We start from the raw sequence: 26,576 nt of genomic DNA on the forward strand, positions 1-26,576 counted from the left end.
AGTTTTTGATCTTAGCCATTCTGATTGGTGTGAGGTGGAATCTCAGGATCATTTTGATTTGCATTTCCCTGATGACGAAGGATGCTGAACATTTCTTTAAGTGCTTCTCAGCCATTTGAAATCCCTCTGTTGAGAATTCTCTGTTTAGCCATATGCCCCATTTTTCAATTGGGTTACTTGGTTTACTGATGTCTAATATCTTGAGTTCTTTATATATTTTGGGTATTAGTCCTCTGTTGAATATAGGGTTGGTGAAGATCTTTTCCTATTCAGTAGGCTGCTGTTTTGTCCTATTGATGATGTCTTTAGACTTGCAAAAGCTTTTCAATTTTATAAATTTATTTGTTCGATTTTTTTTGGATTTTGTTTGTTTGTTTTTGGTTTTTTTGAGACAAGGTTTCTCTGTGTGACCCTGGCTGTCCTGGAACTCACTCTGTAGACCAGGCAGGCCTCGAACTCAGAAATCTGCCTGCCTCTGCCTCCCAAGTGCTGGAATTAAAGGCATGCGACACCACTGCCCGGCTTGTTTGATATTTTTATTTTGCAATGTTTATATATTTTGGTTTCTATTAATTTTGATCTTAGTGACTGAGCTATTGGTGTTCTGTTCAGGAATCTGTCTCACTGGCCTTCCAGTGTGGGGAGGGGGTGTTAGACTTCGGCGCACAGCTTAGAACAGACAACACCAGACCAAACGGTTGGGGGGGGGTGTTATTCAGGGCAAAGGGCAAAGGTGGGGGGAGAGAAATGGGAAAAGATGACAGAGAAAGAGGAAAGGGAGAGAGGAAAGGCCGGCCATGATCATGTGGAGAGAGGGGGAAGAGAAGTGGGGAGAGGCGAGGGGACAGAGAGAAGCTGGAGGCAAGAGATCAAGAGAGAGAAGAGGGGGCAGGCAGCCCCTTTTATAGTGGGCAGGCCTACCTGGCTGTTGCCAGGTAACTGTGGGGAGGAGCACACCTGGGTGTTGCCAAATAACTGTGGAGGTGGAGTTTAGACAGAATACTCACAGGGGCATCAACCCACCCTCAAAATCTTCAACCTAAAATGTGTCCTGCCTACAAGTTGTGCAGGGATAAAGACAGAGCAGAGACGGAGGGTGTGGTCAGCCCACAAGGCGTCCTACCTGAGTCCCATCCCATGGAAGGAGCCAACCCCCAACACTGTTAGTGGTGCTCTGCTGTGCTTGCAGACAGGAGTCTAGCATAGCTGTCTCCTGAGAGGCCGCATACAGCAGCACATGGAGGCAGATGAAGAGACCCACAGCCAAACACCAGGCAGATCCCAGGAGTCTTGTGACGAGTGGAGGATGGAAGTGGGCAAGTTGAGGGGTCAAGGACACCACAGGAGGCCCACTGTAGCATACAGTTTTTCAACCTACTTTTTTTAAAAGAATTATTTATTTATTTTATGTATAGGGGTACACTACTGTCCTCAGACACACCAGAAGAGGGCATCTGATCTCATTACAGATGGTTGAGCCACCATGTGGTTGCTGGGAATTGAACTCAGGACCTCTGGAAGAGCAGTCGGTGCTCTTAACCGCTGAGCCATCTCTCCAGCTGCCCCAACCTACTTTTTTTGTTGTTTTTGTTTTGTTTTGTTTTTTGTTTTTTTTTTTTTGAGACAGGGTTTCTCTGTGTAGCCCTGGCTGTCCTGGAACTCATTCTGTAGACCAGGCTAGCTTTGAACTCAGAAATCCACCTCTGCCTCCTAAGTGCTGGGATTAAAGGCGTGCGCCACCACGGCCTGGCTTCAACCTACTTTTAATAAGCGTTCAGCCTCTTCTCTAGCCCACCTCTCAGCAGAGGTAGTGGAAGAGAAAAGTTACTAGGATGGGGGAAGTGGACCTGCTCAGCAATAATAGTTCTTTGGGGGTGAGCTCCATCTTGGCAGCAGTTCAGTCCTGTAGCAAACACCGAATACGACTCAGCAGCTGCAGACCAGTCCTCTAGCCAGGCAGACGCAGGCACGAACCAGCAGCTATAGTTCAATCCTAAAGAAACCGCCAGGCTCACCGATCGGCCTGAGGTGAGGCTGCGGAAGCGGCCATCTGCCGCAGGAACCTCACGAGCAGTTCTTGGCAGAGTTTCTCTCAAAGGCGGCGTTATCACAAGTTGAGCTCAACAATGCTATGCAAGGTGAACCAATTCATGTGTGTCTCTAGTGAAGAATAGCGAGGCGGAGAAACCAAACCCATGCTTCTCTCCCACTGTCTGTGGGGTGTGGGGTGCTGGAGATCCAAGCTAATGCTTTGAATCTGTGTGTCTGCACGCTGAAGATCCTTGTCCCCACTCGGTTGTTGATCTATAAATAAAGATACCAGTGGCCAAATGTTTGGTATGTGAATGGGACACTTGCTTGAGGGTAGGACACAGAGTGGAACAGGGGTTACCTGGAGAGTGGGGAGAAGGATGGGACACAGGAGTCACAGGAGATGAAGCCAACCGACCATGTGAGACTTAGGTGGGTGGCCATGGGCCACTTCCCCGATTGGGCCTGGGGTAGCAGGTGTGAGGCTTAGAAGTGCCCAACCATTGAGTAGCCAAGGCATTTTAAAATTAATTGGTGTGTGTGTGTGTGTGTGTGTGTGTGTGTGTTTTCCATTCGAAGATCCGAGATAACTCCTGGCCGGTGCCTGTGTGCAATCCATTAGGATCAGAAAGAGGTATAGACAAAAACTTACCAACACAGTGGGGTCACAGTTATGCTCCTTCCTCATGGGTCTTTTCATGTGTTCGCTATAGCAAAACATCCTTTCACCTGTGTCTGCTTCAGAAAAACATTCTTTCCCATGTCTGCTTTAACCAGATACTTTTTCACCTATGTGCCTCAGCAAAATATCATTTGACATAACTGACTTTCCAAAGAAACCAGAAAGCTGGGCGGTGGTGGCGCACGCCTTTAATCCCAGCACTTGGGAGGCAGAGGCAGGTGGATTTCTGAGTTCAAGAGTTCGAGGCCAGCCTGGTCTACAGAGTGAGTTCCAGGACAGCCAGGGCTACACAGAGAAACCCTGTCTCAAAAAACCAAAAAACCAAAAACCAAAAAACAAAACAAACAAACAAACAAACAAAAACAACAAAGAAACCAGAAGTTTCCACTTCAACCCACAGAGTCAACTAACCTGGACCCTTGGGCTCTCAGAGACTGAACCACCAGCCACAGAGCATGCAGGGGCTGGGTATTTGTAGCAGATGTGCAGCTTGGCCTTCATGTGAGTCCCTAACAATTGGGGCGGGCTGCCTCTCTCTGACTCTGTCCCTGCCATTGATCCCCTTCCCTAACCTGCACTGCCTGGTTGGGCTTCAGTAAGAGAGGATGGGCCTAGTCCTCTGGAGCTAGATGCCCCAGAGTGCAGTGGTACCGGAGGAGAAGGGGAGGAAGTAATGGAGGGAAGGTTTGTGAGGCCAGGAGTGGGAGGAGGGCAAGGAGAGTATAGCTTTCATTTTTCACAATGTCTCTCTGTGTAGTCCTGGCTGTCCTGGAATTCACTCTGTAGACCAGGCTGACCTCGAACTCAGAAATCCTGCCTCTGCCTCCCAAGTGCTGGGATTAGAGGCGTGTGCCACCACCGCCCGGCTAAAGCTTACTTTTAATGATGGTTCTTAAATAGTTTAACCTCCCTTCTAGCCCAGCATCCACCAGAGGTACTGGAAGAGAAATGATACAGGTGAAGCAGACCTGTTGAAAGGGTTTTTTTTTTAGCAACTCCCATCTGTGTAATCTGAAAGTCAGCAGTTCAGTTCACAGGATGGCAGTTCGAACCACCCGTAGGCACTTCACGGAAATACCAGCAGTCCTGTTCGGTACAGTCAGGATAGCAAACACGAATCAGCAGTGGTGGCACAACTTAGCAGAGTCAGCCAGGCCTCAGCCTCGGCAGTGAGCAGGAGGGACCAGGAGGGACACCAGGAGAAGTTCTTGGCTGTGCTTCTCTCAGGGAAGCAAAGATTAGCGAAGACTCGAGACCAACAAGACTTGCACAGCTAGCTGTACCAAGTTTAGCCTCCGCTACTGTCTGTGGAGTCCTATTTAGACCTTCCAAACATCATGTGTCCTCCATGTGTTCTGCCTCGGCATGTGAGTCTGTCACAGCTGATATCAGTCCCAGTCCAAAGGAAGAGCAAGAGACTGCAGCACAGCACTAGGAGTGTTTGGTGCATTTTGCTCTATGGAGTCCTCTCAAATGGAGCTCAACTACACAGTGTAAGGCGGGCCAGTCCATGTGTTGTTAGCGAAGGCAGAACATCCTCTCTCCTGTGTCTGCTTCAGTGAAACGTTCCTTCTTGTGTTTACCCCAATGAAACACCACTCAACACCACTGACTTTCCAAAGAACCAGTAAGTTCCACTTCAGGAGTTAGGCTGCGATTGGGATGTAAAGTGAATAAAAATTAAATTATTGAAAAACAATAATGAGTTGGGCAGTGGTGGCGCACGCCTTTAACCCCAGCACTTGGGAGGCAGAGGCAGGCAGATTTCTGAGTTCCAGGCCAGCCTGGTCTACAGAGTGAGTTCCAGGACAGCCAAGGCTACACAGAGAAACCCTGTCTCGAAAAAAAAAAAAAAAAAGAAAGAAAGAAAGAAAGAAAGAAAGAAAAAGAAAAAGAATAATGAATCTGTCACCTGCATGCCTGTAGATCCAGTTGGCCTGTTTGCCTCAGTGGGGGAAATGTATCCAGCCCTGCAGTGACTTGATGTGCCCAGGATTGGGGTATGGGGATGTGTGGGGTGATACCTAGAGCAGGGCTTCCCTTCTCAAGGAGAAGGGGAGGGAGAAGTCAGAGTAGGCTCAGGGGGAGGGGGAGGGGGCACTGGAAGGAGAGAGAGGCTAATATTGGGATGCAAAGTAAATAAATAATTAAAAAAATTAAAAAAGGAAACAATAAAGTAAGATATACAGAAAAGTAACACTGTTGCCATTGACAACAGTAACAATAATTCCAAACGGCTGGATTGTGCTGGCTGTGCTTGTCCATGGGCAGATGATAAGGTCGTGTATGAGCTGTGTCCTCATTGACCAGCTCCTGAGCACAGCGAGCTGTGGCAGTGCAGAGCGCAGGCCCCCAGCGCGCAGCACTGTGACCGGTGTCCTGCTAGGGGACATCCCTCAGGGACTCAGCCCTGAACCCGAATCCCATTTTGCACAGGAAAAAAACAAAAGTTCTGAGAAGCCTTGTTTACCCAGACATTGGCCATAACTGGACACAGTCAGTCCAGAACTGTGACACTTTTCTGTCACTACCTAAAATTCCCAGGCTGGGGGTGTGGTCAGGGGTGGAGCCCCACCTAGAGTCCCCAGAGAAGGGCTGAGGTTCTGGATTTAGTTCACCTTACATAAAGTAACTCATGTAGTATAAAAAGAAACTACAAGTGGAATGGAGAGATGGCTCAGTGGTTAAGAGCACTGACTGCTCTCCCAGAGGTCCTGAGTTCAATTCCCAGAAACCACACGGTGGCTCACAACCATCTGTAATGGGATCCAATGCCCTCTTCTGGTGTGTCTGAAGACAGCAACAGTGTACTCATAAATAAAGTAAATAATTTTTTTTTTTAAAGAGTCAGACACAAGCGAATCTCTATGAGTTCCAGGCCAGCCTGGTCTACCTACATACAGAGCAAGTTCCAGGACACCAAGAAAAGACAAGACAAGAAGAGAAAGCATGACGCAGTGGCAAACAGCTGTGCGTGGCCCTGGAACGCAGGGCGGGGCAAGCCTGCAGACATGGCTGCTGGGTCACCGCTGCCTAGGCCCTGGACTCCAGCCTTCTGACAGCAGAGCCGCACACAAGGCCCCTGGTTCATTGCCAGAGGGGCAGGCTATGTACTGAGGCAGGGGTGGGCCACCGTCAGACAGCTCTGTGCTCTGTACCACTGCTGGGGTGGCAGTGACCCTGCCAGTGACTCCGTGGAAGTCCCTCCTCCTGGCTCCCTGGCTCTTTCTGATTGGTGTCCCCAGCTGTCTCTGGCCACCTGCTACTGTCCATCACAGGCTACCCGTCTGTCTACTATCCTGTCTCTCAAGCCCAGCTCGGAGGCTGTAGGGTAAGAGGGGCTGTGGGGAGACCTGGAAAGAGGTGTGGGTCCCTAGTGCTCAGTGTGGGAATCTCTGATGTCATAAGGGTTCTTGTGACCATTACCCCCCTACACACACACACACAGAGGTAGGGGCCAAATTCTCTGTGTCTCCTGTGTTTTGGCTCCCTACCCCCTCGTTGAAAACCCTCCAAGATTTTATTTTCCTTTGATTTTTAACTTTTAATTTTATTTTTTTTATTTTTTGGTGTACACGTGGACACTGGGTACTAAGGTAAATGCTAAAATCCTAAGGCACTTGTGTGGTCATCAGAAGACAACTTGAGGAGTCTAGTCTCTCCTTCCAGCTCTGTGGTGTGGGTAAAGAGGTTGAAGGATTGAATTCAGACATTACACTGAGCTGCACGCTCCTTTACCTGCTGAGCCGTCTTGCCAGCCCACCCTCTCCCTGTTTTCAAAGTGTTCCTGTTTGGGCATGGGGACACATTAACACTGACAGCCAGTGGCCATGGGGACATACCCCTTTACCATAATAAACTAGCTCTTGTGTTTGCCTTGGATTCAGCACAGTCTCTGGTCTCAATTTCTCCTTGTGCCCTATGGGAAAGGGGCAGGAAGGCTAGTGTGGTGACTGGAAAATCCTCAGGACTCACGTCCTGCTCCACAGTTATCAGTGACTGCTGGGCCAGGCTGCTGGGCTTCAGCCCACCCCCCACCCCTGCTTCAGGTCAGTGAGACAGTCAGTGTGGGGGGGATTGGGAGCAGAGGCCCGGGGAGGGGCTGGGCTGCCAGACTCACCAGTCCTGCTGGCTTTAGACACTGGATAAAAATAGTGGATGGCTTCAGAGAACATGAGCCGGCCCTAGGAGCAGGGTTCTAGCGTGAGCCTTTGGATTTACCACTGTGTGACCTTGACTGGGCCCTGAGCCTCTCTGAACCACAGCTTTGTGTCTTGCAATGCTGATGGATCCTGGAGTCCTCCAGTGGCTGGGCTGTGGGAAGGGGTCTCGAGGCTGTGCCCAGAGCGTGTCAGGGTCTAAGTTTCTCCAATAAAGACAGAGAGCATGTCCTGTCTCCCTCTCCATCTTCCAGTCTCTATGACAACCAGAGGCTTGGAGGATCTGGATGGGGGCCTGGGCAGCTGCCTCCCCACGGATGACCTTTCGTTCCTGGAGGAGCCCTCAGGCCGGCGGCCAGACAGCAAGGCTCGAGGTACAGTGACTGAGGAGCACCTGGCAGCTCGGCTTTGGAGACCAGATCTGGATTGGAATCCATGATGAGACATACTGTGTGTCTTTGGACAAAGGTGTCTCTGAGCCCCATGCCCCTTGTCATCTGGAAGCTGGGATCAGTCATCTCTTGGCAGAGTGGGGAAGGAGATGGGACAGGATCGCTCAAGGTGGTGAATAGCCCACTGTTTTGTATTCCTGTTTTTCCTCCAGGGACATCTAGGCTGGCTGACCCCAGCAGCTGGACCCATGTGAGTACTGATTAGCTGTATCCCTAGGAGGTGGGGACCAGCTGAGCAAAGGGCTTGGGCTGAGCCTTGGGCTGTAACTCTACTGTTCCTACAAACCTTCCGCTGGCTGGTGTCTCCTCCCCTATTCCCAGATGAGCCTGCCCCCAAGCCTGTGAGGCTTTCTCTGGTTCTCTTCTCCCCTGATCTCCTCTTCCTCTCTCTCTCTCTCTCTCTCTCTCTCTCTCTCTCTCTCTCTCTCTCTCTCTCTCTCCCTCTCTCTCTCTCCTTTTCTTCTTTCCTTTTTTTCTTGAGTTAGGGTCCCATGTAGCCCAGGCTGTCCTCAAATTCAAACGTCAAGGATAACTCTGAGCTCTGAGCCTCTTGCCTCTCCTTCCTGAGGTCTGGGTCTTGCTACCATGCCTGGCTTATGTGATACAGGGTTGGAGCCCAGGCTTCCTGAATGCTGGGCAAGCTATAACTCCACAGATCTTTAAAATCTTTTCCTCATTTTTATTTTATGTCTATGAGTGTTTATTTTTATTTAATTTTATTTTATGTGTTTTGCCTGCACACATGTGATCTGATCCTCATGCCCAAGGAGGTCAGAAGCGGACATCTGACCTATAGCTCGAGTCACAGGTGGTCGTGAGCCTCCATGTGGGTGCTGGGAATCGAACCTGAGTCCTCTGTGAGAGCACTTGGTGCTGTAGCCACTGAGCTGTCTCTCCAGCCTCTATGTATTCTATATATACATATATGTGTATATATACATAATTATTTGTGTGTGTGGCGAACACATGCACAGCGTGGGATCAGACACCTAATCCCCAGACTGTTTTCTCCTGCCGGTGAGTCGGGGGTGGGGGGGTCCAACTCAAGCTGTCAGGTTTGTAGGTGGCGCAGTCACCCACTGTTTGGCTGGGCTCCTCCTTTTTGATTTTTAGAGTCTCACTATGAAGGTCAGGCTGGCAACCAACTCCAAGCAATCCTCCTGACTCATCCTCCTGAGGATTGGGGTAACAGAACAGTCTCTACAAGTCATTTATAAGGAGGTTGCGGTCCACAGGACACCTGGACTGACACTCCTCGTGGACTGTCTCCCGGTGCCCTACAGGTCCTTCAGGGTCCAGTTCCTGCTGGCGCTGGGGAAGCAGGGCTGAGGAAGATGGAGAAGGAGCTCGAGGGCAGGGAGGGCGCAACAACCAGCAAAGTTGGAACAAGTGGGTTTGTTCAGGAGAGGGTGAAGAGGTGGGGGTGGTCTGCACCCTGGGACGGGGTAGGAACCAGGAGAGATAGGCGGATCCATTCTTGTCCCTCAGGCCCCCGGAGCGTTCCTGCGCTTAGGAAGCAGCAGGCTGCGCCTCCCTTGCAGCCGCCCCCGCCGCCGCCGCCGCCGCCAAGCGACGACCTACCCTGGGGAAATCTGACGCTCAACAGGTGCTTGGTGCTGGCCTCGCTGGTGGCCCTGCTGGGCTCGGCTCTCCAGATCTGTCGGGGTGAGCTCCACAGGGCAGGGACTCCACAGGGATGGGGGCATTCCCTCCAGCCTTGCCTTGGGCTGTAACTCTACAGTTCTACAAACCTTCCGCTGGCTGGTGTCTCCTCCCCTATTCCCGGACGAGCCTGCCCCCAAGCCTGTGAGGCCCAAGGTCACACAAAGCTCCTAGCTTTGTGGTGTCTACGTTAAGTTTTCACAACCAGGCCTGGTTTCCAGATGTTCTGGGTTTGTCACTCACTCAGTCACTCATTTTGAGACAGAGTCTCACTATGTACCCCTGGCTGGCTGGAACTCAATTTTATATCCCAGGCTGGCCTTAAACTTAGAGAGCCGTCTCTCCCTCCCGAATACTGGAATGTATGCCACCACCACTCAGACAAAACTCTCACGGCCTCAACCTCTCTATGTAGCTCAGAACGGTCCCCTGACCCTCCTTGCTTTGACCTTCCAAGATCTAGGATGGCAGGAGTATACCTTGGGCACTGGCTTTTTGTTTTCAGTCAAGAGATCACTTCACAAAGGCACAGGGCTATCCTGTGTCTCATGGCAATCCTAATGTCTCAGCACTCCTCCAGCTAGGATGACAGACAGACATGGCTGAGTCTGAGGCAGAGGATCGCCCCACATTATTGCTAGCCCCGGGGGAATGGCCACTCCACAGAGAAAAAAGAGAGGCCTCTAGCTGGAGGTTGGGGTACCCCAGCAGAGTTCTGGGGTTGAGGGCAGGGAAGAGGTAGGTGGCTGTATCCATTCCTCTAGCTCAGACTGCCTGCCTTTCAGACGCAGTGGCTGGGGAGTCCGTGGCTGCCCCTCAGCAGTGGATCTCGCCTAGCTCTCCAACCAAGAAGCCAGCAGCAGCGGTAAGCCTTCCGTTCAGTGATTTCACCTGATGGGGCTGGTCATCAACGGAGGAGGCTGGGCCTGTGTGCGCGGACTCCAGGACCCCACTTTGTCTCTTGGCAGCCTAAACCTCCAGTTTTGGTGTCCCCACCCGGGCCTCCTCAGCCGAAACCTGGGCCACCAGCACTCCAGGCACAGATGCAGAATGAGCCTGAGCTTCCCAGGAGCCCTGAGGCTACAGAAACCCAGCTAGAACCTGGAGAGTCCCTCTCAGAAGCCTCTGGGGAGGAGCACGCACCCCTTGGGGACCTAGGGTCCCAGGAGAAGCCACGGAAAGAGAAGCCAAGAAAAGGGGAGAAACTGAAGAAGGAGAAGCCGAGAAGGGAGAAGCCGAAGAGGGAGAAGCCACAGGTCACTAGGGAGCCCCGCCAATCACTGCCACGGCGCTGGGAGGCTCGGGAAGCAGGCCATCGGCCATGGAGGCGGGACTCCAGGGATCTCGAGCTTGGGAAGCTTCAGGCCTGGGCTCCCCGGCGACGACCGCATGACCGTGATGACCGGCCCAGACAGAAGCCCCGTGGAGGAAAGGGGCGTGGCTGATCCTGCCCTGATTCCCGCGTCCCCTCTCTCTGTAGCACCAGCCAATAAAGGCCGTGCTGTGACAGCCACAATGTTTGCTCCTTTGTGCTTGGACCCTAAGGGTCGAAGAAATGGGATAGGGCGGGTGAGATAGTGGAGTGGGTAAAAGTACTTGCTGCCAAGGCCGATCCCCTGAGTTCGATCCCGGGACCCACACCGTGGAGGCAGAGGCTCCACTCCACTTAGTTCCGCTTTCTGACCTCCATCTGTACACTGCGACTGCGCAAGCATGTGCAGCCAGGCCTGGCTTAAAGTCCTGCTCCTTTTGTCTCCGCCTCCAGAGCGCTGGGAGGACAGGTGTGCACACTACACTCTGCACACTACACTCGGCGCTTGTTTGCTTGTAAAGATCTGAACTTGTGTTTGTTGGGATGCGCGAGCATCCTCTGCTGCCGAGCCGTTTCTCCGGCTCCATTGCTTTTTGAAACAGTTTTGCTCTGTAGTTCAGGCCTGACTTGAAGCGTTTCTCCTGCTTCAACTTCCTTCCGGCCAGGCACCTCTCTCTCCCCGCCACACATACAAATGAACTAATTAAAAAAGCTACAGGGTCCAGGAGTTTAATCCTAGCACTGGGGAGGCAGAGGCAAGAGGATCTGTGAGTTAGAGGCCAGCCTGGTCTACATAAGAGAGATCCTGTCTTGAAAACAGGAAAGTGGTAGGGACAGAGAGCTCTCCCATGGGGGGGTAGGAGGGTGGGTGGGAAGGAGGCAAGCCTTGCATGTTAGAAGGGAGGTTGACAGGAGTTCCCTCCACCCACAGACACCCCAGCTGAGTGTTTGCTGATCTTTATTGGGGCGCTGACAGGGGTGGGGAGGGCGTCACCGGCAGCCGCACTCGGTGGCCACCATGTTGGGCACGTGGTGCGCGCTGATGCGCTCCTCGGACAAGCTGATGAGTAGCTTGCCAGCGTAGGCAGTGGGCACGCAGCAGGGCAGGCGCCCCAGGGCGGCCCCGCGGGCCTGCATTTTTAGCAGCAGTACCACGTGGTTCCCGTAGCGCGGGTTGCGGTCGGACTGCGGCCACGCGCAGGCGCCTTGGCAGTTGTTGGCTTGGTAGGTCTCCGGGATGAGCACTGAGCGCTCTGCGCGCAGGTCCACGCTCAGCTCGCGCAGTGCGCATGGCCCATCTGTCCCTGTCCCCGCGCTGCGCCCCGCCCTCCCGCGCCCTTCCCGCCCACGCCACTCGGCACGCAAGCCCTGCAGCGCCTTCAGCAGCAGCAGCGCGCGCAGCGGGTCCCTGGCGCTGCGAGAGTCGTTGGGGCACAGCGCCAGCAGGCGCGCCAGCAGCGGGGGAGCTGTGGGTGGCAGGCCCGGGAGGTCCCGCAGTTCCGAGGCTGCCGCCTGAAGCTCCACCGCTACCCTGCGTGCCAGGCCCGCTGCCCAGGGAGCAGAAGCGGAGCCGTGCAGTGGCATAGGTTCCCCCACGGTGGCCGCAGCGGGTGACAGCAGCAGTAACAGGGGTTCCTCCCCATCGAGCAGGCGTCCCAGTGCTGTGGGGTCTGACAGGTTGACCAGGCCCTGTGGGAAGCTGGCCAGAGCACCAGGGTCCAGGGCCAGACGTGTGTTCGAGGCCCGAGTCAGAGGTCCCCGCAGAGCACGAACCAAGCGAGTGAGGGTCTCTAGGAAGGGGTCAGCACTGTGTGGCAGGTCCTCAGGCTCCAGGGACAGCCTAGAATAGAAGGAAGTGGCCCAGCTGTGAGCATAAGAGGCTGTGGTGGACCCTTTACCGCCCAACGTCCCAGTTCCTCCTCCATCCCTGTGCGCACCCGGGCTGCGGGAAAGGCAAGGTGTCCAGCTGGCCATGTGCTGGCTGTGGTGACGGCCCGGCGGGTGGCAGCAGCACCAGGGTGGGAGTCATCCGCGTGAAACACCGGGAATCAGAGCCAAACAGAAAAGCCTGCAGCTGAGGGAGGCTCAGGGTGGCACCTGTAGAGGGTGGGCACGTGCTGGCTGAGGACGAGGGCTAAGTGCAGCCTCCTTCCACACTGTCGCCTTCCCTCTGCTGGGACCTACCTTCTCTGCTTGGTTGAAGGGTTAGGGAGAGGCCCGAGCCGCTCCAGGCCCCCGCTGGGAAGTCCATGCTCAGCACCAAATAGCGGGTGTCCCGAGTAGGGCAGAGGTTCTGTGGACACAGGGACTCAGTCGGCCGGAAGATGGTGAGGGCACAGGCACCACCCCTGCCATACTGCCGATAGACTCCCGGGTGTACTCCTAACCCCGGAAACCCTTCCATTTGGCACAACCTCTCCCCCAACCCTCAACCAGAGGGCTGTTGGGATGGGCCCATGCCAGTCTCTGGTACCTGTGTGCCCTGCAGTCCAGCCCCCGTGACTGTGACCTGGGGGCCTGGTCCAGGGTATAGCACTAGCAGGGCCTGCTCCCAGCGGCTGGCTCCCCCAGGTGGAGGCTCTTGGAACTTCAGCAAGAGCTTGGGCTCCCATATCACTGTGGGCAAATATTGGTGACAACTAAGTCTCTGAGGCCATCAGCTTCTGTCCCCCAAGGCCTGTCCTACAGAGAGTCCCTCAGCTGGACTCTAATTGGGGATCTTCTGGGGTCATGAAGGTCTGAGGGACCCCGATCCAAGGTGTGAAGACCTTGCAGGTAGGGACACAGCAGGTCTGCTTTGTAGTCAGCCTGTCTGGGAAGGTGTGGCCATCTTGCACACTACAGCTACCACAAGGGTATACAAGGCTCTGCCTGGCAATCAAGCAAGCCCTCTCCCCCTGGCCCCTGTGCCCCCCTCCAGCTTCTGCCCAAACCCTGGGAGCCTCAGGTAGTCCCAAGGCAGCACGGGCACTGAGACAGTCCATCACGTACCTTCAGCCAGATGTAGGACTAGCAACTGCTGTTCCCCCGTCTCCCCTAGCCAGGCCCCAAGGCGCTGCAGGGCAGGCAGGGTAGCCTGGGAGTCTGTACTGCAGACTCCGAAAGTGGCCAGGTCTTGGGGTCCCCAGCGAGACTCCTGGACAGCCTCCAGGAAGGCATGCTCATAGCTGTCCAGGCCTCCTACCACCCTCAGGGAAGCTCTGGTTGTGTTCCCCTCTCCCCTCACTGTCACCAGGCACAAAGGCTCAGGGGGGCTGCTGGGAGGCCAGAGTCCATCTTCAAAGAAGATGAGGCCCCTGGCGTTGGTGGCCAGCTCTTCAGCTGTGTCGGCCTGTAATACAGCCCCTATGGTCACCAGCAGCAGTGCCAGTGGAGAGAGGCATGACCCCTGCATGGTGCTACAACAAGGGCTGAGTGGCCCTGCTTATATGTATGGCTGAGGCAGAGGCTTGGGAAGGACACCCCTATCAACTCCAGAGGTGACCTTGGGGGACAGTGCCTGGCGCTCTACATGCCCAGCAGGTGGGAGGCTGCTGTCTCAAAGGGCTTTCTGTCCTCAGAGCTGGGCCCACAACTGCAGAGGCTGGAGCTGTCCTTGAGTAGCTCCCATCTGCCTGGGGACCCTCCGGGTCACCATGTCTTCAACAGAGACAAGCAGTACCCACCCATCCCCACTACTAAAGCACACTGCAGACGGGGAGACGTGGGGGAGGTTGTTTAATAGGCTCAGGACAGGACAAAATAGAAAACCTTCCAAGGACTGGCCATGGGAAAAGACCACACAGACCACGAAGGCTGGTGGGGGAACTTCTCAGTTGCCTGGGGGAGGGGGAGGCATGTTCCCAGGGCCATCTGAGGGGAGTGGGGGCCTTAACATGGGGGGCATAGGAGCAGGGTGCACTCCAGGATTTGAGGGGTGAACCCCTGGAGGCTGAGGATGGACCCCCGGGGCAGTAGGGTGGACTCCAGGAGGAGGCTGGGGGTGTACCCCTGGTGCCTGAGGATGGATCCCAGGGGCTGGGGGGTGTACGCCAGGGGCTTGAGGGTGGACTGCAGGAGCAGGTGGGTGCACCCCTGGAGCCTGAGGATGAACTCCAGCTGATGGAGGAGGGTGGACCCCTGGGGCTGGCGGGTGGACCCCTGGAGCTGGCGGGTGGACCCCTGGAGCTGGCGGGTGCACTCCAGGGGCTGGCGGGTGCACTCCAGGGGTTGGTGGGTGCACTCCAGGGGCTGGTGGGTGCACTCCAGGGGCTGGGGGATGGACCCCAGATGTTGGTGGATGGACCACTGGTGCTGGGGGATGGACCCCAGGAGCTGGGGGATGGACCCCAGGAGCTGGGGGATGGACCCCAGATGTTGGTGGATGGACCACTGGTGCTGGGGGGTGTACCCCAGGAGCTGGTGGGGGCATCTGGGGGGGTCCAGGGGGACCAGAGGGAGCAGGCCCAGTGGGGGGCATAGGAGGGAGAGGAAGGCCACCAGGTGGAGGTGGTGGCAGGGTGTCAGGGAGTGGGGGGCGAGGGGGCAGTCCATTCATGAGTGGAGGTGGGGGCCGCTTGACGCCTGGGGGTCCTGCTGGGAGGCTGGGAGGGGCCGGAGGCTTCTCCATCTTAAAGTGGAACTGTAGGAAAAACTGTAGGGGGAGGGTCAGCAACTGGAGCAGGGCCATGGAGGGTGGGGAGGTTACCCATGGGAGGCCTGTGGGACCTCACCTGCTTGGTCTCTCGGTTCCAGTGGGTCCAAAACTTGCCCTCAGCCTTGTCAATCTCCCGGCTTGGCACCTTAAAGGCGATGGTCTCATACGGCTCAGCAGCCATGAGCAGGTACTGCCAGCGGCGGTCCGGGGGCTCAATCCTCTGCTCGTAGGCAGACATGAAGCGGTGCCGCGGCATGATGCCCTCTGCGATCTCAGGGTAGTCAATCTGGGAACACACACACAGCTGTGTTGGCACCACCACCCGTGCGTTTGCTCCACCCCTGACTGGTCCCACCTCACCTGGAACAGCAGGCTCTGCTGGCCCATCTCTGTGTCCCTCTGCTTGGTCACTGGAACAGAGGGGAAGGGGTTGTCATGTGCTGTGGGTGTGTGTATACCACAGCAAGGTCCCTCAGCACAAGGCCTGGCTTCTCTGCCCTGTGGCCACATGGCTAGGACCTAAAGTGAGGGCCGCCCCACCCAGCACTATGCAGGGGCAGCAGCCAAAGTCTCAGAAGAGCACGGGCGGGGCAGTGTTGTGTCACAGCCTCCCCGACCCTGCCTGCCAGAGGGGACTCTTGGCAACTTGGCTCCCTGGGTTCCTGCGGGCCACAGGACTGTTTTTCTGGCCCGCCCAGGACACCCAGGGGCCTCTGCAGAGGGGCTCTAGGAGCACTGACGGCAGCAGGCTGCCTCCCCTCCTGCTCTGGAAGTTGGCCCTGGGGATGGTGCTTATCTGCACCTGGGGGCTTTTGGCAACACTAAAGGAACAGCTGCTGCAAGGGCAGAGGATGCAGCAGTGTGTCCGGTGCCAGAGCCCAGGGCTCATTCACACCGCAGCCCACAGCCGTGGGCAGGCCATCACACACACACACCTTTGTAGCCTGGGCGGCCAATCTTCACAAACTTCTTCACCTCCACCTTGACCTTCTCCGGAGCAGGCTGGGCGGGGGCTTCTTTGGCTTCCTTGGCAGCTCGCCGGGCCCTGTAAACAGGCGCAGGTGCTCAGCCCCCCACCAGCCAGCAAGGCTGAGCACCCAGGAGCAGAGCCTCTGCTCTCGGAGTTGAAGGAGAGGACTGAGCAGCTCAGTCCTGGGGTCCATCAAACAGGGCAGAGCAGGGGAGAACCCCGGCACTGCCCCGTCCTTGCCCCTTGGCCATCTGCTCTACACTGAGACAGTAAGGCTGAAACAGGAGGTGGGGGTAGGGGGTCAAGAATGCAGATGCAGGTGCCCCCCCCCCATTCATCCAGCCCACGTGAACATCTCCCTCCTGAGTAGCAGTGTTGTGGTCCTGGGGTACCAGGGATTTTAGGGGCTCACAGGTTAGTCTGATGTTTCTTCCCTTGGGTATGGGCCAGGTAGCTCCCCTGCAGAGAGAAAGGAGACATGCCACTGTAGGGAGGGAGGGCAGGACCGGGACCTGCAGCCGCTCACCTGGAAAGGCATGCTGAGGCCTGCAGCTCGCTGGAGCATGGAGTCTGCAGGGCATCACAGTGGCTATGGCTCCACTTGAGAGACCTGTGACTCGCACTGCCCCCACCCCTCCCTAGAAACCCCTGTGTAGTTGAGAGCAGCACACAGTGCAGTCTTCCGTGCTAAGCCCACCACCAGAGACATGTGGCCCAGGACGCAGCTCAGCACACCCACTGTCAACACAGACAGACGGCTTCCAGTCACTGCTCATTAGTCTGCTCCTCCAGAGACGGGGTGGGGAAACAAATCCCAGAGTCCTCTCCCCCCTCAGAAGAAGGGACAATAGCCACACACACCCCTGATCCCCCAAAGTGCAGAAGCAACTCTGCTGCTGGCTGCCATCGATTACTATTTGTGAGGACATTCACAGAGCAAACAGTCAAAGAAAAAGGATAAAGAATATCTGGTGTCCAGCCAACAAGTGCCGTTATGTCAGAGGGCCAGCTGAGGACACAGGTGAGAGCATCAGCACACGGCCAGCCATCTCCACACACAGAGCTCCAGGCTCATCTGTGCTGCACAGGGAGCCCCGCCTCCAGGACTGACCTGGGGTGAAGCTCACTGCTTACCCAGCATGGCCAAGCCCTAGGCTGAGCTCTGATCCCCAGAGCTGGCAAAACTGGAATTCAATGAAACCAGACCAATACTGAGTGAGCCATTGGCTCTGGGTGGCAGGTCCAAGGCCTACCAAGGTCACCTCACCAGTGTAGAAGAGTGGAGGGGCCGGAGGGGCGGATACCTCATTGTTATGCAGAGTCAGGCAGAGCTTGCACTCATAGGATCCCAGGTGGTTCTTCATAAAATATGGGTCCTGGGAGTGAATAAATGCACCGTTAAACCACAAAGCCTGGCCCCCTGAACCAGGGACTGAGGTGTGGGGACGGCTCTGTGGGTGTGGGAACTCTGTCTCCCCCCCCCCTCCCGCCCCCAACCTTGTTGATGTCGATGGTTTCCAGGGCCAGTTGCCGTAGGCGCTCTCTCCGGTCCCGGTTGCTCTCGGAGGAGGAGGCCACGCCCCCACTCCCAGTTTTGCCTCCAGGTCGATGCTGAAAGTCCATGATGCAGGCACGGGTGCTTTAGGGGACAGGAAGAAACCTGGGGGAGCAAAGACGACTAAGGCTCAGCACACTGTAGATGATGCAGGGTAATCCAGCAGGCAGGCCACCCTTTCTCTGAACTCATGAGCCTCCCAAGTGCTGTGACCACAGCTGAGTCACCTCTCCCGATGTAACTTATTATTATTGAGAGACGTTCTCTATGTAGCCATGGCTATCTTAGAACTCAACATAGATCAGGCTGGCCTCTGCCTGCCTTTCCTGGCATTAAAGCACACCACCTCCTCTACCTGACACACGGCATATGGAGTGCTCTGTACCAAGGGACCCAACTTTGAGGCTCAAGCAAAGCCTCCAAGCAGTGTTATCTGACGGCAGAACACTTTAGACTACTCGGTGTCTGCCCCAGCCCTTGGTTTAAACCCACAGGTAAATCCAGAGCCTGCACCCAGGACACAAGTGGAGGCAGTTCTTGTCACTGCCAGAGTCTCCTACAGCACAAGGGGTTCTGCAAATGTCACCAAGAACCTTGAGGGCCAGGTACCTAGTTAGTACAATGTCACCAGAGTATGCCTGAGGCAGACAGGACACTGACATCACTGGCTGTGAAGGAGGAAGAGGCCAGAGGCAGAGGATACAGGACGCTCTAGATGCTGAAAGGGACAGGTGAGAGATGTGCATGAAAGTGGTGGGGCAGGACCGGCCTGCTGGATGTTTCATACTCAGCCACACAAGGACTGAAAAGAGCATTGTCTACATCCTCGAAAGCTACCCAGAGACCCACTCTCAGAGGTGACGTTGGCCAGACATAAGAGCAGAGTCTGAGGGCTGTGGAGCATAGTAAGGGGGCCCACAGCAGCAGGAGGATGGAAAACCACTTCAACCTCTGGCAAAGACAACTTCCAAGAACACAGGACTCTGGCTGGCCTTCCCAGGGAGACTGGGTGTCCAGCCACAGACTTGAGGGTGCAACTCAAGGGTGGAGCATTTGTCCAGCACAAGGTCCCCTAGGAGTGTGTGCTTGAGGCTGAGTGTGTATAGGTATCTACTGCAAAAATGCAACTCATCCGCTTTGGAGGGAAAACAACAGGACAAAACCTGCCTGAGTGTGTACACTGCTTGGCCCCGTATATGGAGCACAAATTCTGCACTCTCAGCAACGAGCTACCTCTCAGCCCACCAACAGTTCCCAACCTCAGGAAACAAAGAAAACGTGGGGTACCGTGGTATACACATTTCATCCCAGCTCCTTAGAGACCAAGGTAGGAAGATGGTTAGGTTAGAGTTAGAGACCACACTGGGCTGTGCAGTGAGGTCCTGTCTCAAATAAAAGGGTGCTGGGAAGGCCAGCAAGATGACTTAGTGCGGGTCAAAAGAACCAGAAACTACGGCTCCAGGGAATCTGACATCCTTTTCTGGACTCGATGGGTACCAACCATGCTCACACACAAAGCTCCACACAGACACACATAAAACACGTTCTTTAAAAACACGGGGAAGGGATTTGAACACCAGCATTTATCTGCTTCCTGCTGCAACGCGACCACCACAGCGGACTGCACCTTCATACTGTCAGCCAAAATAAACCCCTGCTTCCTTAAAACAAATCAAACCAGCCAAGCGTGGCGGCGCACGCTGTGACTCACAGTACGCGGGAGGCAGAGGCATGGGGATGTATGCGAGCTCGAAGTCGGCCTAGCCCACAGATCCAGGTAAGCCTCAGTTATGCAGTGACACCCTGTCTGAAATAAATTAAAAGTTGTGCCGATGACTGAATGGGCTCACAGGTGAAGCTAGGGACAGGAGGCCAGGACGAATGGATGGGAGACGTGCGACCTCACGGACTACCGAAAGACTACCGATGAACAACGATCAATAGGGACAGCAAGGTGTTTGTTAAGGTAAAGGTCTGAGCGCAGGCCTGGTCCAAGGACAAATCGCTTTTAAGTGGATATACCGTTATCTTTTAATTCCAGCAGTTGTCGCCAGGGCCCCGACTCACGAAGAGGGAAACTGAGGCAACCAAGGAGGTCAAAAGACACTCCAAGATCCCGAACCACCCTGGAGGCCACGGACGCGCCACAGAAATCTGCGATCACGCCACGATCCAACGGGCCTCGCGAGAGCGCGCCCTCCGGGAGGGAGCGAGCCAAGCCTGCGGAAAGAGGGCGGTCACCGCTCCTCCCCTCAACTCCCCGCCCCCGCGCTCTCGCTCCCACTTTCAAGCCCCACAGACGGGGCAACCGCCACCGTCAAACCGTGCAGCTCCTCACCAACACCGAGGCCTTGCCACCCGGGCTTAATCTCCCCAAGGCCGCGATTTCGCTGTGCGCACGCGCACGACCGACTAAAGCAATCCCTTCCGGGAGCAAATAAGGCGGGGTTTCACGTGTGCGCATGCCCAGCGGATGAACTCCTCCCTGGGGAGGCGGGAGAAAAAAGGAGCGCGGGGACACGGAGTGCGCGTGCGCGTTGCGTTGTCCACGGTCTCGCTCCGCCCCAAGTCTAGTGGCGCTGGCTATCGCGACAGGACGGAAACGTTCGGGTTCACCGTCCTGAGGAGCCTCGCTTACCGTGGGGTGCTATGAGTCTAACTTTACACCTCACGTTTAGTGTCTCTGACGGTTATTTAAGGACGGGCGATTTCCTTCCCGTCCGACTCCGTGTTCAACCGAGCCGACTCACAAACTAGGGCCAAGCAACAAGCCCCACAACACGCAGGCGCAGTAGCCCTGTAGGGACTTCCGAGGTCGTACCCTGAGACTTTTGTGGCGCTGGTTGCGCCTTTCGGGAGGACGGCAGCCGAGAGGCACGGCGCGTTTTGTTTCGCGAGGATCCGGGCGGCGAGATGCGGTACAACGAGAAAGAGTTGCAGGCGCTGTCCCGGCAGCCGGCAGAGATGGCTGCCGAGCTGGGCATGCGGGGCCCTAAGAAGGGCAGCGGTGAGCCTCGGGGCCGCGTCTCGGGCACTTGGGCGGGCCGGCGCGGTTCCTGGGTGGGCGGATGAGAACCGTTCCGTGCTGACACCGCCCTGTGCCTGCAGTGGCCAAGAGGCGGCTGGTGAAGCTGGTGGTCAACTTCCTCTTTTACTTCCGCCCGGACGAGGCCGAGGTAGGGGAGTGGGGGGCGCGGGGGACCCGCGCGGCCCGGAGGCTGGCGCTCACGGCCGTGTCTCGCGCAGCCCATCGGAGCCCTGTTGCTGGAGCGCTGCAGAGTGGCCCAGGAAGAGCCGGGCGGCTTCTCTATCAGTAAGTGCTGTGGTCCCCACTGTTTCCACCCCGGACTCTTGCTCCGCGCACCCGTTCCTTTTCCTTAGGAGCCTCCGTTTGTTCTGGATCCCTCGTCCGCTGGTGGCCCAGGACTGGCCCGGCTGTCAGTGTCCACTGGGTCTGGTTCTCGTCTTAGTTTCTTCCCCGACCCTCTGCCCGTTCCCAGCTGAGAGAGGTACAGTCTGCGAACTTGGTGTGTATAGCCAAGCCTCTGCCGCCGTCTCTGCCACGGGCAGGGTGCGGCCTGGGTTTGAAGTGACACCTGTCTCAGCTTTCTCCCCTGGCGAAATCTTTACAGTACCTTGCAGAGATTTGGCCATCATGTCTACCTCTATCATCCAGTGGGGTTCTCAATCTGTACCCCCATTTTCTGCTTCTTGCGCACGTGCACACGTGTTTTGGGTATATGCCAGGCCAGAGGAAAACTTTGGTGTGGTTGGTTCTCATCTTCCACTATGGAGGTCTCCAACATAAAACGCTGGTCATCAGACTTGGCAGCAGGCGCCTACCTGCTTTGGCCACCTCACCATCCTACCTGGGACTTGTTTTTAAGCTCTACTGACTGGCCAGCAAGCCTAGGAACCCTTCCTTCTCTTTCTTCAGCACCGAGGTTTCAGGTGCATTCATTCTACTCCTTGACATGGACGCTGGACGCTGGAGCTTGAACTAGGTCCTCATGCTTACATTTCAGGCTCTTTAACGACAGAGCTATCTCCCACATCCTATTTCCATTCAGTTTAGGGCCTACCCTGATGACCTTACATTTACCAGTTCCATTTGCATATTCCTATTGGCCCCCTATTTGTGGGTTCAAGGGTCAGGATTCTGGAGGACAGGCAGAAGATGGCTTCGTGTTAGAACAAGAGAGGGTGCAGTTTGAAACCCTGGTGAGAGGAAGCTGGGACTTGTGGCCAGTAAGATGTAGACCAACTGGACGCTGACCAGAGGTGGCGCCTTTCCTGTCACCTTTTCCAGGCTTCGTGGAAGACCTCAGCCGGAAATACCACTTTGAATGCTGCAGCCAGGAGCAGTGTCAGGAGTGGATGCAGGCTCTGCAGCGGGCTAGCTATGAATACATGCGACGGAGCCTCATCTTCTACAGGAATGAGATCAGGAAGATGACCGGCAAGGTGTGTGGGGCTGGAGGGGGTGAGGCAGCTTTCCCTGGCGTTGCTTACAGCCACCATGCACTCCACAGGATCCCCTGGAGCAGTTTGGCATCTCCGAAGAGGCCAGGTTCCAGTTGAATAGCCTGCCTAAGGATGGACAGACTGCTTGTATTGGCTCTCAGTTACATGTGTTGGACTGACCCTCTCTGGGCCCCTGGCTATCCTGGGAGGTGTCTTGTTTTTTTTTTTTAATAGGTTTAAATACATCTGTTCAAAGGTCCAGAGAAGGTGGGCAGGGTCTGTGGTCCTCGTTCTCCATGCCATCTTCCTGCCAGCACCCCTTGAGTATCTCTATCCAGGAACTGAGCCTGGTACAGCTCCCCTGCCCATTGCCAGATGAATGTACAATGCTAGATAAAACTGTGAACCCCACTCCTGCTGATAGAGCAGGCCATGGGCCCTGGCCGTCAGTGCTGAGCCCGCTCTTTAATAAAGGTACCTCTTTTTTGAGCCACATTTTTGACTGAATGGGGAAGAGGTGGAAGGCCGGTGGGCACTTAGGAACCAGAGGGAAGAGATCTCCGAGTTCCAGAAAAGCCAGGGCTATATAGAGAAACCCTGTCTGGAAAAACCAACCCAGGAAAGCTGGGCTGGTGGCACACGCCAAAGTGCAGATGTAGGCAGGATTTGGGGGACAAGCTCACAGTGTGCCTGGTCCTGGGCTTTGGGGGGGGGGTACACATATAAGTGGGCATCGTAGGTGGCCCTGACAGGGAAAGGCAATGTTCTGCCCAAGCAGTAAGGGACACATAAACCCTGGCTTTCTAAACATTGTCAAGGAGTCTTGACTCAGGGCTGGATTAAGTGATACTAGGTCCTTCCAAAGAGGGCTTTGTTTTGGTTTTTCGAGACAGGGTTTGTCTGTGTAGCTCTGGCTGTCCTGGAACTCACTTGGTAGACCAGGCTGGTCTCGAACTCAGAAATCTGCCTGCCTCAAAGAGGGAATTCTTCAAGAGTCACTGTGAGCCTCCAGAGATGGGCATGCTGCTCTTCTAGTCCAGGTTGGACAGCAACAAACTGGCAAAGAAAGACTGGCACTGAGAAGTGGCTCAAGTGAAAACGGCTTTATTTATTATACTGTGTCTAGAGGCAGCAACAATGTGTGAGATGCCTTGGGGAACCAAGGGAAGAGAACAATGCACCGTTACGTACAGAGGTCAGTACAAGACAGAGCGATGCTGCGTCAAGTTACAAACAGGCCAGGCTGTCAAAAAAGCTGTGTAGATTGAGGGTGGGAACTGGGAGGTGGGTCCCGTCTGGGCTAGCTAGCGTGAGAGTGGTGGTCCCAGTCTGTAGGGCTTTCTATCAGTTCCTGAGCTCAAAGCCCTGCAGCAACCGTGGGTTGGAGTGGCAAGGACCACTGAGGCAGCCTTACCCTGTACCAGGACCATCAGTCACAGGGTGCCTGGGGCCACCATGCACCATGGTCAGTTTACTATGGGTTTCCGTTTCTTATGGGCTCAGGAGAGGACATGCAGCTGTGCTCGGAGCACCTGTGGCCCACTGGGCCATGAACATGCAGTGTCTGTCCCCTAACACTCAAGTAAGGTGGAGGCAGCGACCACTGGAGCAGCAGCTGCCAGCATGGCGGGCGGGTGGTGTGTACAGTGTTCACTCGGGTTTGTTCCAGGCCTGGGATTTGCTAGCTTTTGTTTCGGCCACCCTGTTCTGCAGCACCTTAGTTAGCTGTGGTGCACAGAAACAGGCCTGCCGAACGTGAGCACCATCGCAGGGTGGGAAGGGGGTGGGAGAGGACACCAGCACCGTCTTCACAACTGCTTTGGGAAGTGGGTTGGGGTTGGGCATGGCCTCTCCCCTTATAGCCCACCAACCCACGACTGGAAGTGAACAACACTGAGGGCAGTCAGGACTATCTTAGAAAGTCAAACTAGCCCTGACTTCTGCTGTCACTCCCAGTGCACCTATCCCGAGGGCCAGGAAGCAACTCCTAGACACAGGCAGGCGATGCCCATAGTGACCAGAGGCCCCGGGCAGCCCAGCACATCTGGGCCGCACTCCTGCAGGGTCCCTGGCCAGTGCCATTCTTTTCTTTGTTGTGCATTTGAATAAATAAAAGTATTTTTCCTCCTCACTTTTCTTTCCTTTTCTTTAAAGTTCACTGTGCATTATACAATCTAAAAATAAATGCAGTCAAGTCTATGAAATTTATAAATCTCCATCAAATCTCTATAAAATACTGTCACTGATCATGTGACTCTCTTATACACAGATGCCAGGGGACCCACACTGGGCCAGCCCCACATCACCTGACCAGCATGCCCCGAGCCAGAAAAGCAAAGAAATACAAAGTAAATGCACTTGTCACAGGAGCCACCGAGCCCTGCAGTAGTGGCCCTCACCTGTCAGCACCACTCATCGGCCCAGCTGGCAACCCCCAGTCCTGCCCCTGCCCAGTCTGCACCCACTCCAAAGGCACGCCTGAAGCCACAGGGTTAACAGTGGGGTGTTCACAGTGACAGCAGGCAAGTTCCGAGGAGGGGGACCCGAAGGCCAGCCCCCATCGGGCATGCCAGGTGTGCCTTTGGTGACAGAACAAAGTGTTGGGGGTGCATCTCAGAACTGTCTGGCCACAGTCCACGTTTGGGGCAGCACCCAGGGCAGAGGTGGAGATGGGCAGGCATGGGCTTGCTGGTGAGATAGCACCGGGACGGAGTCAGGAGTCCTCGTGGTGGCCAGCCCAGCAGGCCACGTCTTCCTATTATTCTCTCTCACAGACACGTCAGCGTCTCAAGTGGTTGCCTTGGACGACTTTGATGGAATAACGTCAGGATTGCTTATACTTAAAAAAAAAAAAAAAACGATAAATACTTTATCTAAAACTATTGACAGTACAAACTGGACCAGTCCAGCACCTCCTGCGGTGCCGCCGATTCACAGTGGCTCCATGTCCGGCTCCGCCGGCCTGGCAGGCAGCAGGCTTGGTCCACACCGTCCTTGCATAGGTCGTGGCTGAGGTAGTAGAAGTCCTAATTACCTGTAGGGAGGAGGGGCACAGGTTAGGTGCATTCAAGACGCCTGCCTCAGCTGAGCTGCCCAGCAAGGGCATAGGGGTCATTCCTGGCAGGCGCTGGTGGGCCCAGCCCCTCCAGGTCGGCCTCGCTGAGTACTCAGAGTAGGTCAGCTGGAGAGGTCTAGTCCTAGGACCTACAGATGGTGATGGCCACGTTGCCCTCTCTGCCCAGGCTACTGCCACCACACAGTCACACCCAATGGCTCTTCTTCACTTAGAGGGCAGACAGCCAGGCAGGGTCTCACAGCCTCTGTTTAGGAGAGGTAGGTGGGCCTCCCTGTACCTCCCTCAAGCCCCAACTCTATGCTCAAGGATGCCATGCTACTCTAGGCTGTTTGCTGCCTATGGACAGCCTGGAACCTCACCCACCGACTACCCCTTCTTTCTTCTGCATAGCTGAACTTGAAGGGGGAGGCTGAAGCTAAAACTGCAACCCCATCATTATGAACTGCTATGGGCCAGGAGCCTCATGGTGACTGCAGGCTGCCCTTAGCTCTGGTCTGCCACACTTGAATCTCATCACTTCCGCTGCCCTCTCAGGGGCGGGCTGAGGAGCAGGTAGGTGCTCTGGTACAGTGGTGGCCCTGCTTGCCTCCCTTAGCCCCCCATCTCTAGCACTCAAGCCCCCAGGCATCTGCCGAGCCCTGCCAGCCGTCTTCTGGGCAAGAGGAAGGACGGTTTGGCTCTAGCCTTACCTTACAGAACATGAACTGCTAGCTAAGCAAGGTCTTTATCGAGGCTTAACCCCCGAAAGGTGCGCGGCATAAGGAGGCGGCATGCCAAGGGAAACCCACACAGCAGATGGCCCCGAGGTGCTGGCCTGTGGGGCGGCGGGCGCGGCCTGCGCCAGGGCCAGCCGGGGCAGGGGCTGGTGGTGCACCGTGAAGGAGGGGCGGGAGACCTTGTGCGGGAGGGAGGCGAGCTTGACAGATAGAGAGGCATTAGCAGGCTGCAGAGAGGCGGCAGAGGAGGGGGGTAAGAAAGCGTTGTTAGCCGGGAGGGAGGCCAGGCTCTGCAGAAGCACTGGCTCAGGGTTAGAAGCCAGCAGCGCAGGCGGAGGAGGCAAGGCGACGTTAGGAGGGGGGGGTGCGTGGAGGACGGGTGGCCCCGCAGGGGGCCGCCCGAGATGCTGAGGAGGAAGTAGGGGAGGTGGAGGGGGCGGCCGAGTCTCGACCGAAGCCGCGGCCTGAAAGGAAGAAGCCGAGGTGCTGGCCGCCGCCTGCAGCGGGCTCAGGCCCAGCGTGGCACTGCTACACACAGCCCCGCTGCCGACACCAGCTCCAAACGGGTGAGCGGAGGCGGAGGGCACCGCGTGGGTAAAGACACCTGTGAACAGGAGAGAAAAAGCAGCTTCAACAGGCGGCACGGTCCGCAGCAAGAGGAGCTCAGCCGCCAGCAGGGAGAAGCAGAGGACAGCGTGACTCCGGTCCAAGCGCAGGCACAAGCAGCAAGCAGCGGGCTCAGTGTGGGACACTTACCTGCCAGGCCGAGGCCCTGCCCCTCGGGCCCACCTGCCCGCCCCTGCCCAGCCAGCACCGCACCACGCCTGGCCCGTGGCCCAGGCTCCGCTCCGCCCTGCGTC

The 26,576-nt window shown here is 55.8% G+C and overlaps 5 protein-coding genes across 8 annotated transcripts in view; 2 read left to right on the forward strand and 3 right to left on the reverse strand.

Moving 5' to 3' along the window:
- The first annotated feature begins 6,674 nt into the window (after window positions 1–6,674).
- On the forward strand, window positions 6,675–10,496 carry Jsrp1 (junctional sarcoplasmic reticulum protein 1). Its single transcript, XM_028771763.1, has 7 exons — window positions 6,675–6,762; window positions 7,128–7,247; window positions 7,478–7,515; window positions 8,609–8,714; window positions 8,814–8,990; window positions 9,773–9,852; window positions 9,956–10,496. Exons 2-7 carry the CDS (start codon window positions 7,133–7,135, stop codon window positions 10,430–10,432), a joined length of 993 nt encoding a protein of 330 aa, XP_028627596.1. The 5' UTR covers window positions 6,675–6,762; window positions 7,128–7,132; the 3' UTR covers window positions 10,433–10,496.
- A 552-nt stretch (window positions 10,497–11,048) lies between these two features.
- Amh (anti-Mullerian hormone) lies at window positions 11,049–13,695 on the reverse strand. Its single transcript, XM_028771780.1, has 5 exons — window positions 13,291–13,695; window positions 12,773–12,915; window positions 12,484–12,592; window positions 12,237–12,396; window positions 11,049–12,139 (listed from the first exon to the last, which is right to left on the reverse strand). The coding sequence occupies exons 1-5, from the start codon at window positions 13,691–13,693 to the stop codon at window positions 11,290–11,292; spliced, it is 1,665 nt and encodes a 554-aa protein (XP_028627613.1). The 5' UTR covers window positions 13,694–13,695; the 3' UTR covers window positions 11,049–11,289.
- Window positions 13,696–13,999: 304 nt separating this feature from the next.
- Window positions 14,000–19,884, reverse strand: Sf3a2 (splicing factor 3a subunit 2). 2 transcript variants are annotated; one of them, XM_028771742.1, is made up of 8 exons: window positions 19,799–19,884; window positions 17,403–17,565; window positions 17,210–17,281; window positions 16,318–16,364; window positions 15,871–15,980; window positions 15,296–15,345; window positions 15,012–15,221; window positions 14,000–14,932 (listed from the first exon to the last, which is right to left on the reverse strand). In XM_028771742.1, the coding sequence occupies exons 2-8, from the start codon at window positions 17,526–17,528 to the stop codon at window positions 14,111–14,113; spliced, it is 1,437 nt and encodes a 478-aa protein (XP_028627575.1). In that variant the 5' UTR covers window positions 17,529–17,565; window positions 19,799–19,884; the 3' UTR covers window positions 14,000–14,110. The 2 variants fall into 2 exon arrangements, with proteins under 2 accessions (XP_028627575.1, XP_028627576.1); XM_028771743.1 differs by lacking the exon at window positions 19,799–19,884 and adding an exon at window positions 19,483–19,590.
- Window positions 19,885–19,924: 40 nt separating this feature from the next.
- Plekhj1 (pleckstrin homology domain containing J1) lies at window positions 19,925–22,419 on the forward strand. Its single transcript, XM_028771744.1, has 5 exons — window positions 19,925–20,467; window positions 20,569–20,636; window positions 20,707–20,773; window positions 21,770–21,924; window positions 21,993–22,419. The coding sequence occupies exons 1-5, from the start codon at window positions 20,374–20,376 to the stop codon at window positions 22,101–22,103; spliced, it is 495 nt and encodes a 164-aa protein (XP_028627577.1). The 5' UTR covers window positions 19,925–20,373; the 3' UTR covers window positions 22,104–22,419.
- A 593-nt stretch (window positions 22,420–23,012) lies between these two features.
- Dot1l (DOT1 like histone lysine methyltransferase) overlaps window positions 23,013–26,576 on the reverse strand; it is a 40,256-nt gene continuing 36,692 nt past the window's right edge. The window contains exons 28-29 of one of the 3 annotated variants that reach the window (XR_003711964.1): window positions 24,837–24,958; window positions 23,013–24,763 (exon numbers count right to left, since the gene is read on the reverse strand). Coding sequence is in view for 2 of the 3 variants with exons in the window: in XM_028771741.1 (XP_028627574.1) it covers window positions 25,725–26,320 (596 nt within the window). In the remaining variant the exon portion in view is untranslated. Of the gene's footprint in view, window positions 26,321–26,576 lie in introns of all 3 variants that reach the window. The other 2 variants (XM_028771740.1, XM_028771741.1) reach the window with 2 other exon arrangements.

This window comes from Grammomys surdaster, unplaced genomic scaffold (genome assembly GCF_004785775.1).
Source record: "Grammomys surdaster isolate TR1022 unplaced genomic scaffold, NIH_TR_1.0 209, whole genome shotgun sequence".
NCBI lineage: Eukaryota > Metazoa > Chordata > Mammalia > Rodentia > Muridae > Grammomys > Grammomys surdaster.

Excerpts from the sequence above, each read along its gene's own strand:
- Amh (XM_028771780.1), bottom strand. The coding sequence starts at position 13,693 with ATGCAGGGGTCATGCCTCTCTCCACTGGCACTGCTGCTGGTGACCATA. Across the intron at positions 12,593-12,772 it reads CTGGACTGCAGGGCACACAG|AACCTCTGCCCTACTCGGGA; the intron begins GTACCAGAGACT and ends CTGTGTCCACAG. Across the intron at positions 12,140-12,236 it reads TTGCCTTTCCCGCAGCCCGG|GCTGTCCCTGGAGCCTGAGG; the intron begins GTGCGCACAGGG and ends CTTCTATTCTAG.
- Sf3a2 (XM_028771742.1), bottom strand. The coding sequence starts at position 17,528 with ATGGACTTTCAGCATCGACCTGGAGGCAAAACTGGGAGTGGGGGCGTG. Across the intron at positions 17,282-17,402 it reads AAACCATCGACATCAACAAG|GACCCATATTTTATGAAGAA; the intron begins GTTGGGGGCGGG and ends ATTCACTCCCAG. Across the intron at positions 15,346-15,870 it reads TGGCCGCCCAGGCTACAAAG|TGACCAAGCAGAGGGACACA; the intron begins GTGTGTGTGTGT and ends CCTCTGTTCCAG.
- Plekhj1 (XM_028771744.1), top strand. The coding sequence starts at position 20,374 with ATGCGGTACAACGAGAAAGAGTTGCAGGCGCTGTCCCGGCAGCCGGCA. Across the intron at positions 20,468-20,568 it reads GGGCCCTAAGAAGGGCAGCG|TGGCCAAGAGGCGGCTGGTG; the intron begins GTGAGCCTCGGG and ends CTGTGCCTGCAG. Across the intron at positions 20,774-21,769 it reads GCCGGGCGGCTTCTCTATCA|GCTTCGTGGAAGACCTCAGC; the intron begins GTAAGTGCTGTG and ends CACCTTTTCCAG.
- Jsrp1 (XM_028771763.1), top strand. The coding sequence starts at position 7,133 with ATGACAACCAGAGGCTTGGAGGATCTGGATGGGGGCCTGGGCAGCTGC. Across the intron at positions 7,248-7,477 it reads GCCAGACAGCAAGGCTCGAG|GGACATCTAGGCTGGCTGAC; the intron begins GTACAGTGACTG and ends TTTTTCCTCCAG. Across the intron at positions 7,516-8,608 it reads ACCCCAGCAGCTGGACCCAT|GTCCTTCAGGGTCCAGTTCC; the intron begins GTGAGTACTGAT and ends GGTGCCCTACAG.